This window comes from Colias philodice, chromosome 1 (assembly GCF_061535455.1).
Source record: "Colias philodice isolate Cphi_HAF_F1 chromosome 1, ilColPhil1 Martin Lab GWU primary, whole genome shotgun sequence".
In the NCBI taxonomy this organism is placed as follows: Eukaryota; Metazoa; Arthropoda; class Insecta; order Lepidoptera; family Pieridae; genus Colias; species Colias philodice.
In genome coordinates this window covers 8,368,789-8,385,996 of record NC_143086.1, presented here as the reverse complement: position 1 = coordinate 8,385,996, position 17,208 = coordinate 8,368,789, and the positions used below count along the sequence as shown (strand labels likewise).

Below are 17,208 nucleotides of genomic sequence, written 5' to 3'. Positions count from 1 at the left end.
GTTAAGTGACAGTAGTACCCACCTCAACGCTTCGCTTATGAGGCGTGCAAAAGTAATCAGTTACTTATTCCGAAAATAATCGAAAAAAGAAATACAATTTCTCGTAATGAAAATTAATTAGTGCATTATAATATTGTAATAATAACATGAAAAAAATAATATCCAATTCATCTGAAATTATACACTAGAAAACATAAGTACATTGTGCAGTCTGACAAGAGCGGACGTTCCAAACCGTTATATTCAAAATGGCGGATTTCAAATATCGAAGTATGTAGCCAAGAAGCTTATATCTAATACACTGGAGATTTCAGTATGAATATTAACTTGTAACAAGAAAATATGACCTTGAATGACGCCTGTATGTTTTTTTATCCCTTTCACACCCACTTGCCAAGTTAGGTGTGAAAGGGATAAAAAACATACAGGCGTCATTCAAGGTCATATTTTCTTGTTCATACTGAAATCTCCAGTGTATTAGATTAGATATAAGCTTCTTGAGTATAGCAACTGAACCGGTGATGGTGTTGACAGTTGAAGCGCGACAGTTGCCAATGAACAAACCCACTGTAATCAAATGAGTATCGCACACAACCTTACTACTACACTCTACATGTGGATGGTAGCCGCCGTGTATCGGGCTTCCCCGCGTCGCCACGTCCATTGCGATGGTCGATACTGTAAAAAAAAATTGGTTGTTTGTAAAGTAAGTTTACGATCGAGATGTTTACGTGATAACGTCTTATTGGTGGCAGCGCTCGAGATGAGACGGGAGATCGATCCGTCTCTCTCTCGTTATACCTGCGATCGCGCTCGTGAGGTTTTGGTGTGACACAAGTTTCTGAACATGTCACCCGACTAAAACGATTTTAAAAACGTTATCACGTTAAAAATACATTTTAGACATTCCCACCATGCTTAATTTCTCGATTCTGTACGGATAAAAAGCTATTATAAAATTATCCCTAATAGTAGGGGAGCCCAGGATGCTAAATGTGGATTTACTCGAGCGTCACGGGAACCTATTAGAATTGGTAGATTAGACCATAGCGAGAAAAAAAGGTCCTATAATGTTTTCACTTTTAGCGGTGGGGAAGGGTTTTTTGATTTTTTTTAATTTAAAAAAGAAAAAAATTGGCTTGGAAATACTCAAGCGCGTTAGATATTGATATTTTGCATGCTCCAGGACGTCACTGAAAAAAAGTATACGTTAATCTGACGATTTAAGTGGCGATTTAATCGCTATGAAGAAAGGGTAAAAAATTTAAGTAATATTATTCGAGCGCGTCAGATTAATATATGGGGGGGTTAATTACAATATAAGAAGTCCCCATTTCGCTAATCTGACGATTCGAGCTCAACCTTAGGGAATTATGGATTATTCAAATTTTCCAGCGGGGCCCCTGAGCGCACCCACCAACCATAACTGCTCATATTGACTAGAGGTACTAATGAATAGCTAAGGTACCGTCCCTTATAGTAATCTGACGCGCTCGAGTAAATCCCAAAATCCCCTCTTGGCCTCCCCTACTATAAACAAAAGATAAAAACAGCCGAATTATGAACCTCCTCCGATTATGAAATGAACATCTCAGAAGAGCCATTTTTCATGATAACTGATAAGATACCTACGTGATTTATTTATATACATTTATGAAGTTATGTATTACTAGCGGTCCGCCCCGGCTTCGCCCGTGGTACATATTTCGCAATAAAAGGTAGCCTATGTTCTTTCTCAGGGTCTAAAGATTATCTGTGCCAAATTTCATCAAAATCGGTCTAGTAGTTTATGCGTGAAAACCATACATACATACATACATACATACATACAAACCTTTCCTCTTTATAATATTAGTATAGATTAGTAATTAATATTTAGATGTATTTAGAAACACATAGAAACAGACGGAAACATCCATATGTATATGTTGCTGTCATCTGGTTGAATCTGCTATTTGATTGAATGACTCAAGAAGCTTATATCTAATACACTGGAGATTGCACTATCACCATTAACTTGTAACAAGAAAATATGACGTTGAATGACGCCTTCACACCTTGGCAACTTGGCAAGTTGGTGTGAAAGGGATAAAAAAACATACAGGCGTCGTTCAACGTCATATTTTCTTGTTACAACTTAATGGTCATAGTGCAATCTCCAGTGTATTAGATATAAGCTTCTTGCAATGACTTGACTCTAATTTCATTATTGGTATAGACTAAAGCCTTGTATCCACTTGAGCATGCTCAGGCGAATGAGCGGCTCATTTGGCCGAGCCGCTCAAGTGGAGACGCCTGAGCACGCGCGGCCCGAGCATGCTCAGGCGTCTCCACTTGAGCGGCTCATTCGCCTGAGCATGCTCAAGTGGATACAAGGCTTAAGAGGCTCACTCTGATGAGCAGCTGGCCGCTCCTGGTGTGCGGGTTCTTGAACGCGTACAGCAGCCACGCGGCCGCGCTGCACACCGCCGTGAGCACCGCGAACGCTGCTACCACGCCGCCGATGGCTGAGTGCGGTTTGTCTGTACCTTCCGCGTTCATCTTGGTTCGACTCACTTCTTCTGTAAAAAAAAGGGTAAAAAATGAATTTGATATTTAGTCTTTTAACCCATTGAGCCCCAAGTGGCCCGATCGGTCCACGACACAAAAGATTTTCTATTGTGTCTGTGGTTCCGGGGCCTGAGTTATTACAGCATTCATGTGCTTTATAAATATACGGAACACGGGTCGCCGAGAAACTAGACTATTTTTTTCTTATTTTTTAAAAAATTTCTCATTTATAAAGTCACTAGCGGTCCGCCCCGGCTTCGCCCGTGGTACATGTTTATGTTTTCTTTCCATAAGAACCATCCTCATACTTCAAGGAATATTATAAAAAAAGAATTATCGTGATGCCGTGACCTCGAAACGGGTTTCATTTTTATGTATATAGACTAGCATTCCACCCGCGGCTTCGCCCGCGTTTTTAAAGAAAAACCCACATAGTTACCGTTCCCATGGGATTTCCGGGATAAAACTAAGTTACCCTCTGTATGTGTCTTGCATTTCATTGTAATCGGTTCAGTAGTATTTGCGTGAAAGAGTAACAAACATACATACATATATGTACATCCATCCTCACAAACTTTTGCATTTATAATATTTAAGTAGGATTTGAATACTATAAAACTAAACGATACGATACTGTATGAATTGGATCGTTCAGTTTTATAGCATTCAAATCCCAAGTCAAAATTTTTTCTACATTGTTATATTTTAAAACAGATATACAATAATATAGAATATATAATTATGATATATAAAACAAGTACAAATAATAACTTACGTGCGTTATGGGTGTCGGCATCAGTGACTGTGGTGTAAGCAGTATTGACCGTGTCTGAAGGGGTGGCCTCGTGGGCCGCGGGACATGAACTTTCTTGAGATATAGCCGTCCTTTCGCAATCTGTACACATACAAACATACAATCATTATCTATTAACAAACTTACTTAAAAGCTTCACTACTTTTACAGGTACGATTCATGAAGTTGTAAATGAAATCAAATATTTCTTTCCTCTTCAAACTTGCAAGGGATAGGAATAATTAATAATAATTTTATAAAATTATTTAAATAAATCTTATTGCCCTCGCTCCGTGTATAATATCATCTGTCCAATAATAAATTATTACGTAATGATTAGTTATTACGTAATGTTGTTGTTGTTACATTTACACAACATTTAAACTGCTTTACCAAATAAAACATTTCTATTCTACTCTAAAATATAATATTATAATTCAAAGTCTAAAATATGCATCGTCCACTTATTCTTTGTAGTCTTTAACAATAGTACGTCTAAGAAGACCGTATCAGAATTTTCTGTTGCCATTGAGAAAATTATTCGCAAAGCAATTTCAATTCGCATCCTACGTACGGCTCGTATTGTGCAGTAAAAGGGAAAATATATCTGGAAATATCATTCGGAGTTCCAAGAATTTTCTACAATTGAAAACGTATGTATTCAAATGAAAATTGGACAACTTGTGATTCTATTCTGTCGAATATTGAAACGCTTCATATTTATAAAGATGAGTAGATGTATTGTTAAAAAATAGTTACACATTATTTATTTCTATTATCAAATTTAGGATGGTTAGTTTTATTATATTTACGACTCGTGTTTACGATCTCGACTAAAACAATACAAGTCGAAGAAAACAAATAATTATCAAATAATTAGAAAATCTAAAAATTGCAGGAAGAAAAAACTTACTTTTCATTATCCATTCTTGTTTGTACTTGTCAGTTCCACTCGAGCACTTCTGTAATGTGCTGCACCAAGAGCACTAAAAATGAAGAACAAATTAATAATGTTAGTTCTTACAGTAGTTTGACATTACATTTTATTTGCTTACTAGATTTCCGGCCGCGATTTCGCCCGCGTTTTTTTAAATTTTAAGTTCACATCATGGTAATACCGTCACGTCATGGAGAAAGTAACGATTTTGGTATCTTTGAATCTTGACAAAGAAGTTTCACTTCTGACACGTGTGCTCGGCACACACGACCTTTTTTTTTAATAGAGTGATTCTCGGAAAGGTTTTTAGTGTATAATTTATAAGGTTTTAGCTAGAAATAAATAAAAACTAACGTTAAAGCTGGTATCGTGGTTGACGCATCCCTCACAAGTGTCGTATTGCAGGCAGGTTGGTAGAGCCGTGAGTTTCAACATGGTGTCGCTCGTGATCGCGTAGTTCTTGAACGACACGCGGTGGTACTCGTATATCGTCTTGCGTCTTAGATCTGGGTGCAAACAATACGAAATAATAATAATAAAATCTTGATTTTGTCAAAAATATTATAGCTTACTCCATTATGTACACTGTCCCTTGAACTAGAGCTTATCTGTAAATTGAGAGCCAGCGTTTCTCCTTATGAATGAATAAATTTAAATGTACCAGCCAAACAAAAATTACATTAAGTACTTAAAAATATTAGAATTTAAGCTTAACAAGGGTAGTGAAAATAAATCAGTATAATACAGTTTAGTAGTAAATGTCTCGGTCTGGCAGGACACGTACGGCTCATCACCAACTTGACCCTAACGAAAGTCAATCGGTCAAACAGATGTATGAATAATGCTTCTGCCCTGTACCCCTCTATAGGACACTGTACTTCACTAAACAGTTTAGTAGTAGTATTGTTGAAAAATGTATTACTTGTCAATAAGTTATAAATAAGAATTTGATATTTAGATTTATAGCATTCAAATGCTTTATAAATAAGAAATAAAAAAAAACGAGGCGGGATTTGAACTTGCGTTTTTGCCATGCCGGGGCGACGCCTGGCCTTAAATATCTGTTAAATAAATAAATAAATAAATATTTCGGGACAATTTTCACACACGGCACGATCTGATTCCATACTAAGCTTTTCGCTTGTGTTATGGAAACCAGATGGCTGATAAACATACATATATATAATTTTTAAATAAATACTTATATAGATAATTAACACCCAGACACAGAGCAAACATCTATGTTCATCACACAAATATTTGCCCCGGGTGGGAATCGAACCCACGACCTCTGGCTTGGAAGGCAGGGCCACTACCAACCAAGCCAACCGGTCAGTCAAACGTGATTGTGAATGACAAACTTACGCAAGAAGCTTTTATCAGCCAGATAAGCGTCACTTATTCCCACTTTAACGGGATGCTCACTGTCGTTGATAGCTTGCACCGATATAGGTATGTCCTTGTATGCGAACACTATGTCACCGTTTTTATACAAGATCGCTGCGAACGTAAACTTTTGTGTCGCATTCTCTTGCAGTGTCACATTTTCCCAAAATACCGCGAATTTTTCACCTGAAACAAAGATATGTATATTTGTTAAATATCTTTCACCTATTTTATACTAGGTCGTATTTTTAGCCGACTAAAAAAAGGAGGTTTTTTTTGCAATATTTCATCAATAATACCCTCATTCCAGCAGGGACGAATATACATAACAACAAACATAAGAATACACATTCAGTTAATGACATTATAGGTAATATTATGACTTTGTATTGTCTTTAATTTTTATAATATTAATTTACAAGACGAACTTTATCATCATCATCATATTATATCATCTTATCGTTCTTTTATGGTTGGTATTTCACGCAGTAAAATGAGTTAATGTACCACACATTGATGCCTTGTTGATCGTTCAACACTAGCTCAATTAAGAGACAGTTATCATCACTAAAAACTGATGTTTGTTATACATTTATTACTAACATATAAGTAGAAATGAATACTTGTCCACGATGGAACAAATGAATGTATTTTTAAAGAAAATCATACATACGAATTTTATTTTTTGAACCATTAAATGTTATGTACTTATAATATTATCAGTGCAAAACCCTTCATATAACTCATACTCTTATTTAATCTTAATTAACAACTTCGTCAAACTCATACTCTTATTTAATCTTAATTAAAAACGAGGCGATTGACCCTCTAATGTTTAGCCTGTCTTTATCAATCATTTGGAGGTCAGTGCCCTGTCATATTTATAAACATTACACCCAATTACCCTTTGCCACAAATTTGTGAACTTGTATATTTCTGATAAAAAATCTATAGACACATTAAATTAAATACGCCTAGTATTCATTTACCCATATCCTTTATTATTCTCATTTCCATTTAATTGTTCTAGCAACCGATACTATGAACTTTAATTGTTCCTATCGATTTTATAAATACTTGATTTAGTATCGACAATGCACACCACATATATCTTACCATCATCATATTGTTTGACGAAGCTGTCGTTGCCCAGTGTTGTGTCGAAATTGGCCATAAGTGGGGCTATGTATTGTGTGGCGGCAAGCCAATTGTGCACGTGGTCACCGATGTAAATAAAACCCCCGGTCGCTACAGTTATATTCTTCACTGGGTGACCGTAGAACGGAAAGTCGAAACTCAATTTTATCGTCTGAAAAGAAACCCTCCACGTCAATTCTCTGCATACACGGTGATTCATAAAATGGAATTTGTCGTTCATATACGACGCACATCGTAATGAAAAGCGAGACAACACAGTGGAAATTGCGTTGTCGCAACATGTTTTAGAATATAGTTAAGAGGATTGTTACGTTTCAATTGGAAACATGCATTAGGATACATCCATCGAAAGCTGACACAATTTGTAAGCGTACCTACACATTTTAGGTCAATTATTATTTGTAAAACTTTTTTATTTTATTCGTATGCGAGATTTTTCATGAACATAAATTAATGAAGTCTCTTCAACGTGACAATTCACAAGTAAATTACGTAATAACCGAGAACAATACTAACAGTAGCACGGCGATGTGAATTGCTGAGGACATCGTGAACTTCCGCCTTCTGTAGCGTAATGTTTTCCCAAAAATCTTTGAACGACTCCTTGCCCAAAAACGTGCTATTGTAGAAAACGTGATGATCCTAAAAACGCGAAAATATTTAACATTCGTTATTATTTTATTATGTTTAAAAATCAGTATTAAAATCAATAGATATTCATGAGTTAAAGTACTCACTTCTGTTACGTTTGATATATTTTCCTTAGCCTTGATCGATTGCAACGTATCATTAAACAAGTCGCTAAAATCTGAAATAAAGCGAGGTTCAAATAACCATTTAACAAGGAAAACATGATTGAGGCAGATAAAGTAATTATTTTAAATTCATATTTAAATAAGAACATATGATTGATAACCACAAAATTTCATTAATATCGGTCCAGCCGTTTCGAAGGAGTTCAGTGATATAAACACGCAGAGTAGAAATATTATTAAAAAGATAATCATAATTTTACTTCGTTGAAAGTTAAGGAAACAAAACATTGAACTCGGCACACTCATATTAGGCTATTTATAAACAAAGTTTATCATACATAGTATAAATATTTTTTATAGATAAGTTCTTCTTAATAGCAGGTTATCGCAGAGAACTTTAATTTGTGGTGTGAATAATCCATACTAATATTATAGATGCGAAAGTAACTCTGTCTGTCTGTCTGTTACTCAATCACGCCTAAACTACTGAACCAATTTTTATGAAATTTGGTATGGAGATATTTTGATACCCGAGAAAGGACATAACATGTCAATATTGAATATTTTTGAATTACGATAAGAGACACACTATACTAAATAATTTAGCAAACAATTATTATAGTTTATCAAATAACCCCGCTAAAATAGGAAGGCAAAGATGGAAAATTTCCGATATGACCCCTAGTTGTGAACCACCAGGGGATCAACTTTATTTTAACTTTATTATCCCGCGGTTTCAACCACGCGCATTATTGATAGATATATGAGTTTTTCCTTTTAATCCTGTGGGAATATCAGTAAAAAAAATAGCTTAAGTTACTTCTTAAAATATCAGCTAACTGTCAGTGAAAGTCACGTAAACGTCACGTCACAAAAATGATTAGCCGGACCAGACAGACAGACCAAAATATTAAAATTACCTAAAATTACTATTGCACAATGCACACCTCGGAGAGGTAGAGCTCTATTATTTTCGTATATCATGTACAGTGTATATATCCATATTATGCCTTTCGTAAAAATCGACTATTTAAATATTACAAACAGACACTCCAATTTTATTAACCGACTTCAAAAAAAGGAGGAGGTTATCAATTCGGCCGGTATGTTTTTTTTTATGTATGTACACCGATTACTCCGAGGTTTCCGAACCGATTTACGTGATTCTTTTTTTGTTTGATGCGGAATGGTGTCGAATTGGTCCCATAAAAATTTTATTCGGATAGGCCCAGTAGTTTTTATTTTATGAGCATTTTTGTCTAATCTCGATGACTTAATTGAAAATTTCAGCGAAATTACTCTAATTCGCTTAATTTTTGTAATAACTACAAAAAAAATATATAAGCTTAGTCACTGAGAAAAAAGGTAAATACTACATTCTTTGGTATAATACCATATTGTCTATATTGTGGATATTGTTGATTTCAATATTTTCCTTTTCGCCAATCATGCGCATCCCTAGCACAGTATCGATATGCAATCCCTTCTGCGCCATTGACATGAATAGATGTCGGACTGGTGACGTCGTAAGCGCGTGCCGTGTTGTTAAGTGCGGAAAGTTGTAAAAATATTTTATCGAGTAGGTATCTACCAATATTATAATCGCAAAAATGGCAAGTGAAGAGTTTTATAGTACAGAAGAACTATTGCGCATTTTAGAAGTTTTCAAAATTTATTACCTAATAAGTCTAATCAGTGCCTTTATTAGAATATTCTTATGATACAAATTGTCGCTATGTCATATCAAAATATGGTAATTGACCTAAATAGGTAACTACATATAATTAGTATTTGTAATAACTCAAGTATTAAACTAAATAATTGGAAAATAAATATGTAGTTTTAATGCAATTCCCTTTATTTAAAGGTAATAGTTGTTTTGATATTTACAAATAAACACTCCACAATAATACCTATAGTTCATATAAACTTAATAAATAAACTCGATAAGTTATAATAATATACAGCTACACATCCCTAATCAGAAGCGAGAGATTATAAAAAAAAGGATGGTTGCCCGCGCCATTATGGCATGTATACATGCCAATGGGGCGTAACTGATAGAGAATAGTGCTGTAACTTGCTGCAATTTTATATGTATTTTTGTATCTCAAAAGGTTGATTTTTTTTTTGTTGATAGTTGCTATAAATGTGGTCTTAAGTTTTTACAGTAGGAGATGAGGTTAAATAAATATTATTTTTGTGTTATAAGCTGTTTATTCAAATATTCAGACGTGAATTATTATGTTTATCGATAACATTTTGGACTCCCTACTATTTTCAAGGTTATCTCATTGAATTTGTGGCTTGGCGTGGAGGGCACGGCGATGCGTTTTTGCTCTGGCGGTCAAAAGGTTAAAAACAACCGACTTCAAAAACGGAAAAGTAAAAAATAAAAAAGATTTGATATTATTAATTACTACATATTATTTAGATGTGCTATTTATTAAATAGGTTTGAAGTCGGTGCCAAGCACTAAGCACTTAGTATTAAGCCCGTGCACCGACATCAAACCTTTTTTATTTTTTACTTTTCCGTTTTTGAAGTCGGTTGTTTTTAACGTAGTTATTTTTATTATTTTATATTCCGGTCTGATCCACTTCGTGGAGAAAAATAAAGATTTCCACAGTCAGCAACTGCAGAGGTTCAACATCAAACACAAAAACATATATACCTATGTATATCAGGTTTTTAATAACATTGACTCTGCATAATACTATCAATAATATTATAATCTTCTGTTGTGACTGCAAATTATTCGTATTTTAAAGCTTATTGAATTTTTTTTAATATTTTTGATGAAACATCAAGTACTTACCGTCATCAGCTGTAATAGGGTCGCTTACTTTAGGCGTATTGCCAGCCGTAACGTTAGCAATACTTGATGGCAATAAAGGAGTTTGGGTAACAACCGTCGTCACATTTGATTCTAAAAAATACAAGATAATGATTACTTTGAAAAAAAAAAATAATAAGACAAAATATGCAATACATAATAATTCGCACTTTCTTAAGCAAAAGTAAAATCGCAGCGTCTTTTATACTTATTGCATGTTTTATGAAAAATACATTCGCCTTCGCGTTGCAAAAACTGTTATTGTTGTGAAAAGAAAAGACGAGAAAGTAAATAATGCTAAAAGGCAAGCGTCCCTGATGGTTCAATTTAAAAATTGTGTAGCTTATCCAGTATCGAAACTGACGGCATTGACCTCGGTATGTTTCGATAGGTACTGCAGTAGACTCTCTGTGACGTTTATCATCGGTCAATATATCTTCTGCATCTTAATAGACCTTACTTTATGACGCGTTGAGTGTTGCTTACTTTTGTTACTTCATTGAACTGCATGTCATTGTCATCGGTTCAGTGGTTTAGGTGAAAAGACAGACAGGCACACGGACAGACAGACAGACCGACTGATAGATTTACATTCGCATTTATAATATTATATTGTAGTGATGATTAAAAATTGTACGCAGATCTTAACTTATTAGAATACATTATAATATGTATAATCAAGAAATAATATTAAAAAATTGCACTTCTCAGTCAATGGGTAATAATGCCACATAGGTAATTCATAAGATTCAAAAAAGCACAATTTATGATAATACACAATATTATATACTTATTCATTGCTTTAGAAAATATTCAAAGGTCAAATTTCTAAAAATACAGAGATAAAAAAACAAGAAGATCGCGTTGCGATATTCACTTATAATACCACAAGAGCTTCAAAATTATCGGGTATTTTCCGATAGGTTCGTTGCAAACAAATGAAGGAGTCAAGTTTTTAGTCAAGGTTAAAAAGTCACGAGCGCGAAGCGCGAGTGATTTTTCCTGAAAAACTTGACGACTTTATTTGTTTGCAGGGACCTTGAGGGAAATGCCAGATAATTTTGAAGCTCGTGTGGTATTCGGGGGATTATTTTTCCGTCCCAAATGTCGGCCAATAATTTCACAATTCAACCTGTCAGTTTGACGTCAACGACCAGAGAAAATTTTCAACAAATTATCAGTATAATACCATGTAGGTTGTACCACGTGACGTCGAATGGTGCAATTCTATTGGTCGATATTTGGGTCGGAAAAATAATCACTTATAATACCACAAGAGCTTCAAAATTATCGGGTATTTTCCGATAGGTTCGTTGCAAACAAATGAAGGAGTCAAGTTTTTAGTCAAGGTTAAAAAGTCACGAGCGCGAAGCGCGAGTGATTTTTCCTGAAAAACTTGACGACTTTATTTGTTTGCAGGGAACCTTGAGGGAAATGCCAGATAATTTTGAAGCTCGTGTGGTATTCGGGAGATTATTTTTCCGTCCCAAATGTCGGCCAATAATTTCACAATTGAATTGAACCTGTCAGTTTGACGTCAACGACCAGAGAAAATTTTCAAAAAATTATCAGTATAATACCATGTAGGTTGTACCACGTGACGTCGAATGGTGCAATTCTATTGGTCGATATTTGGGTCGGAAAAATATTCAATTATAATTAAGGTTATAAGTACTTTAATCAAAAAAATACAAAATCATCGAAAATATTTCACTGAAACATAATTACCGAATGTGAATTTATTAAGGTAAGTTTAAAAATTAAAATCCTGTGATCAGTGTTGATGTTTACTCAAGATAGAAGTTGTTTTTATCCTCGTAACATATCGAGTTTCGAATTGTAAAAAAATCACCTTTTGTACGTCATATTTTATTAACTGGTTTCAAAAAAATAGTGAATAATATACCTTAGTTATTTTTAATTTTATCTATTCGAGTAGGTAGTAGGTACTCGACGTCGATAAGAATTCTTTATTTTTTGTTTGTTTGAGGATCTAAAACTTCGGAGATACTTCATAAACAACTTTAAAAGTAGGTCGTCGTTTTATATTTTGGGGTATTACCAAGTTCAAGAAAAAAAAACGCTAAACTTAAAAGTAAAAATGGAAAAATGAGCTATATTTAACAAATTAAAAGTTAAAACTCCTTTCCTAAAGTCACGTCGAAGTTTGCGATTCATAATACATAAAATGTTTTCTTATTTTAGGCATCGACATCTACTTGCTTACTACTTGTTATTTTAACTTTTTGCAGGCAGTTTGTTAAAAATAGTTTATTATATTTTGCTAATAAGAAAAATATTTAAGAATTTTCGATTTACAAAACCATGAAGACTGTGTTCCACATGGAGGTAAAAGTAGTAACAAAAAATTTACTTAGAGGTACCGACTTCAAACTGTGCTTACTGTAATAAGTTAATAATTTTTGTATATGCAAGGGCATATTATTTGGAATATAAGCCTAACCAATAATATACAAGATTGTTAACAAATTATAATATTCAGAATCAATCAGAAAAAAATTATAATGGAAAGCATGGAAAATAATAAATACTTTTAATTACATATAAAACACATAAAATTTTTTGAATAATTTAAGTACGACGAACCCCATTAGCGTATAGAGCGTTTAATTAATTCGTTCTAACCCATACATAGATAGATGATAGAACGTGGATAGAACCAATTAAGTTTAGTTAAGGACTTGTTTCATATATTTTAAACATTGTTTGTGTTCTTCTGTTTATTGATACGACCTCAATGATGCATAATCGCGATAATTAAACTTTTCCTGTTAGGTATATTAAACTCTACTTATTTTATTTTAGAATTTTGAGGAAAGGCGATGTTTTAACGCGGTAAATAAAAAGGTACATAATATTTTATAAGAAAACTTTTGATTTCACCTTAGTTCATTGTAGACGATTGGTAACATATGTTATTGGTTATATAACAGAAGCCTGTTAATAAACGCGGCCTTCGTTATTTCAACTGTCGCGTCGCATGTAGTTCATACGACCATAGGTACTTACTATTTTTTTATGTACTGACGTTTTACTAATATCAGTGAACTTTGAATTTTACTCGTATAGGTATTTTACATATTTTTTCTCTAAACATGTTATACCTACAGTAATATTGATGAAGCTGAGGAAACATTAACCGGCTCAAGCGTACGTCTTTTCTATACGTAAACATGTTTTTTATGAACTGAATTGCGAAATGAGTACCTACTAATATAAAACGTAAATGTTATAAGTAGGGATGTAACGATACCGATACCGATATATCGGCCGATATATCGGTATCGCCGATTATAAAACAACCGATACCGATATCAAACAATTAAAAAAAACCGCGCCCAATGAACGATGCGGGAGGCTGCCCGCGCGTGTGCACTTTGTTTTTTGAAAAAACTACCAATAGTAAACTTTTATTAGGAACTGATTGTAGATGTATAACTTAAAGTTTAACTGACTTTGCAAAATAATAATACTAAAATAAATGGTTTTCTTGTTTTTTTGATTTGGCATTGTTATTTAAAAGAATACGATTTACAGTTGAGTCTCTGTTAAATGTTGGTAACTTTTATGCATAATTCACTATTTATTTTTCTACCAAGCCATCGATATCGGTATCGGTATCGGTATCGCCGATATTTGATTACAAATATCGGTATCGGTATCGTATCGGCAAAATCATGTATAGTTACATCCCTAGTTATAAGTATCGAATGTGAAAGAGAAGTAAGAATGCGCATGGGTACTTTTCGTTTAACGGATGTAATTCCGGCGTGTGCCTATCTGTTAATTACACAATAATTGTAAACAGGTACGTGCAGTGACGTAACGGTATTGTAACGTTGTAAATGTATAAGGACTACAAAATTAAGTTGCACACTTATATCTGCTAGTGCTGACGCATTAAGGAAATCCCCGCGTCACAACTGTATATGTGGGGACTACTCATTTCAGATTAATCAACAGATTTACAACAATATTTTTAGAGTTTTCAAAAAAATATATTTTTCCTTACGTAAATTAAAGATACGGAAGAGAACGGAGAGTTAATTCGAATATTCAATTCACAAACAATAATTTATTCATACAAAACGTCCTCATGACCGTCATCTCGATAATAATATTTATTATTACAATAATTATCTTATTCTCTACATCAAGGTGGAATTATATCACGCTATGTATTAAAGAGAAAATCCTTGTCATCCATGCGAATGATATTTCTTTCATTGTTTCGCTTATAACTGCCTATTTTATTGTTACCGTTAGATAAGAATTAAACAATGCATTCGTTTTGAGGAAAACTATTTCTTTTATGTGCATAATTTTATGGATAATATCACGTTATGATGTTAGGTATATTATCTATAACATATTTATACTAAAACGTTAATGTAATGTCAATAGCCATGAACTCGAATGATGCTTAGGTTATCAAGTTTTAATGGCGCCTAACAAGTCGTCATTGTAATAAGTAGACATTTATGCACTGTACGTATGTATGCTGGTGTTGTTTAATATTCTCTACGAAGGCGACAAACATTGTTTTAATTAGTAAGGATAGCATTACCAGTACATTAAATTGTACTTAACAAATTAAGACCGACAAATATCCATAGAAATTGTTTTGGAATTTAGTAATACCTACATAATATGTAAGTATATACTTAGTGATATAATATAAAATGAAACATCTGCAGAATTACAGAATGCAAATAACAAGAATTTACAACCATGTTTTCTATACCTTGAAAAATAAATTTAACATCTGAATCAATATGTTGTTCATGATTATATGCGTACGAATAGCTTTACACATAATTTATAGGCATATCAAATTTCTCTGTTTGAGAAAAATTATATGAAATACAATTTTTGTACAATACATATTTATTTAATATAAAATTTAGGGATTTTGAAGAGGCTGTTGATAAATAAGTTTTTATAAATTATAATGTGTTGATAAATTGTTAAATAACGTGAAAGTTACTGTATGTTATCAAGTAGAAATTCTGAATAGATTTAAAAGCCACATAGAAAACAAATCTTTAGAACTTGTATGTTGTAATGTGTATTTGTAGAAAGATATGGGACACATTTTTCACAAGTAAATACTGAAAGCATCAGTAGTGATGGAGATTTGTACAATATATCGCCCAATTGAATATAACACTATACATGCTAATACTTACTATTTACGTCACTGGTTGTATTACTGGTAACCAGCGGTTTATTCAATTGCGGAGTCATCTCTTTTGTATCGGTCACATTAGTTGCACTTATAGTCACAGTTGGAGTCATATTTGTAGCTATGGCACTTGCATTATCAACGCCAGTGTCTCGGCGGAGTCTATCATGTTTTAACAAGTCAAATTCTGGTCTTACAAAACTATGACTTAATGGACTATTTACAAATTCATATTCTACATAATCTGTAACAAGAAAAGTATGTGTAATTCGCTTCTTCATAAAATGAGTTTTACTAGATTTTTCAAATAGATAGAAGGTATTTTATACAGTAATAAACACTCAACACTACAGGTCAAATATCATAAAACAATACAGCTTTTTATATGGAATTGCTCTATCATTGATGTTAATAAATATTTAGTGAATCTATACTTTAAAGTGGTTGTAACTGTACTCATGGTAACATTTATAATTTAGATGTAAATGTAATAACCATAAGCTTTCTGGGTGTAAATGAAAGAAATATAGAAATAGTATGTAACATACATTCACATTAATTCAATGATTGTAGGCCTTAGCCCCTGTAACATTTAGCGTTCTAACAGACGAACGGCAAGTTGTGAATGGCAGATTCTACTTCAGCCGTCGCTACCTGTCGACGGCAGTCGTCGAAGCGTCGGCGGCAGCAGTCAAAATGTCGACGGCTGCCGTCGACAAGTGGCGACGCTTGCAGTTTTGTGTTGACGGCAAACTGCAAGCGTTTGACGTTTGACGGTATCCGTTTTTGCCTGTCGACGGCAGCCGTCGACATATATTGACTACTGCCGTTCGCCTGTTAGAACGCTTAGGTGAAATATGTATTTCTATGGTAAATATTCAAAATACTTTTTCTTAAAAAAATATGTACATACAACATAAGGCTTTTGAATTTTGAAAAATTTACACTTCCTTTAGAAAACAATATTTTTTAAGACTGCAAGATGGTTTATCTAATTTGTTTCAGTTTGCAGATTCGAGGTGTTATTAAAATATTTTGTTATTTTTTTACAATTCCTATATGTGCATATATCTAACAAAAAAACATAATGGCATTTTTAATTAAGGCATTCGTTTGTATTAGGAGACATGAATGTACCGTAAATGTACAATACACCCGGAATTTTAAATATCTAAAAAAATAGAGGACTTTCCAATTAGTATAAAGTTCGAATAAATACGAATATAAACGACATCCTAATATATTTCTAAATACAAGAAGAATAAGCATAAGGTGAAACGGAAAATAGCGCCTTCTTGTTTGTTCCAGTATTTACGTCACTACAATACAACAAGTGATCATAGTCCTCCAAACTAATACGAAATATTTTAACATTTTAAATAACTACAGTACCTGTTACAGCAAGATTGAATGTTAGCGCCAATAATAAAAGTGTTAATAATAATCTCGTGGCCGTCTTCACTTGTAAAGAATCCATTTTCATAATGAATAATAATGGACAGAACGGGTGGTTTTTTTTTCTAAGAAGTTAGAATGACATATAACACTTTACGTTGACGTTATCCACGCTGGCGATAAACGAACTGA

The 17,208-nt window shown here is 33.5% G+C and overlaps 1 protein-coding gene across 1 annotated transcript; it reads right to left on the bottom strand.

Annotated features, from left to right (window-relative positions):
* Positions 1–443: 443 nt before the first annotated feature.
* Positions 444–17,208, bottom strand: l(1)G0289 (plexin domain containing lethal (1) G0289). The gene is made up of 12 exons (XM_089714921.1): positions 17,014–17,208; positions 15,626–15,865; positions 10,398–10,508; positions 7,562–7,632; positions 7,341–7,466; positions 6,783–6,975; positions 5,646–5,852; positions 4,635–4,786; positions 4,257–4,329; positions 3,326–3,445; positions 2,392–2,561; positions 444–678 (listed from the first exon to the last, which is right to left on the bottom strand). The coding sequence occupies exons 1-12, from the start codon at positions 17,102–17,104 to the stop codon at positions 610–612; spliced, it is 1,623 nt and encodes a 540-aa protein (XP_089571047.1). The 5' UTR covers positions 17,105–17,208; the 3' UTR covers positions 444–609.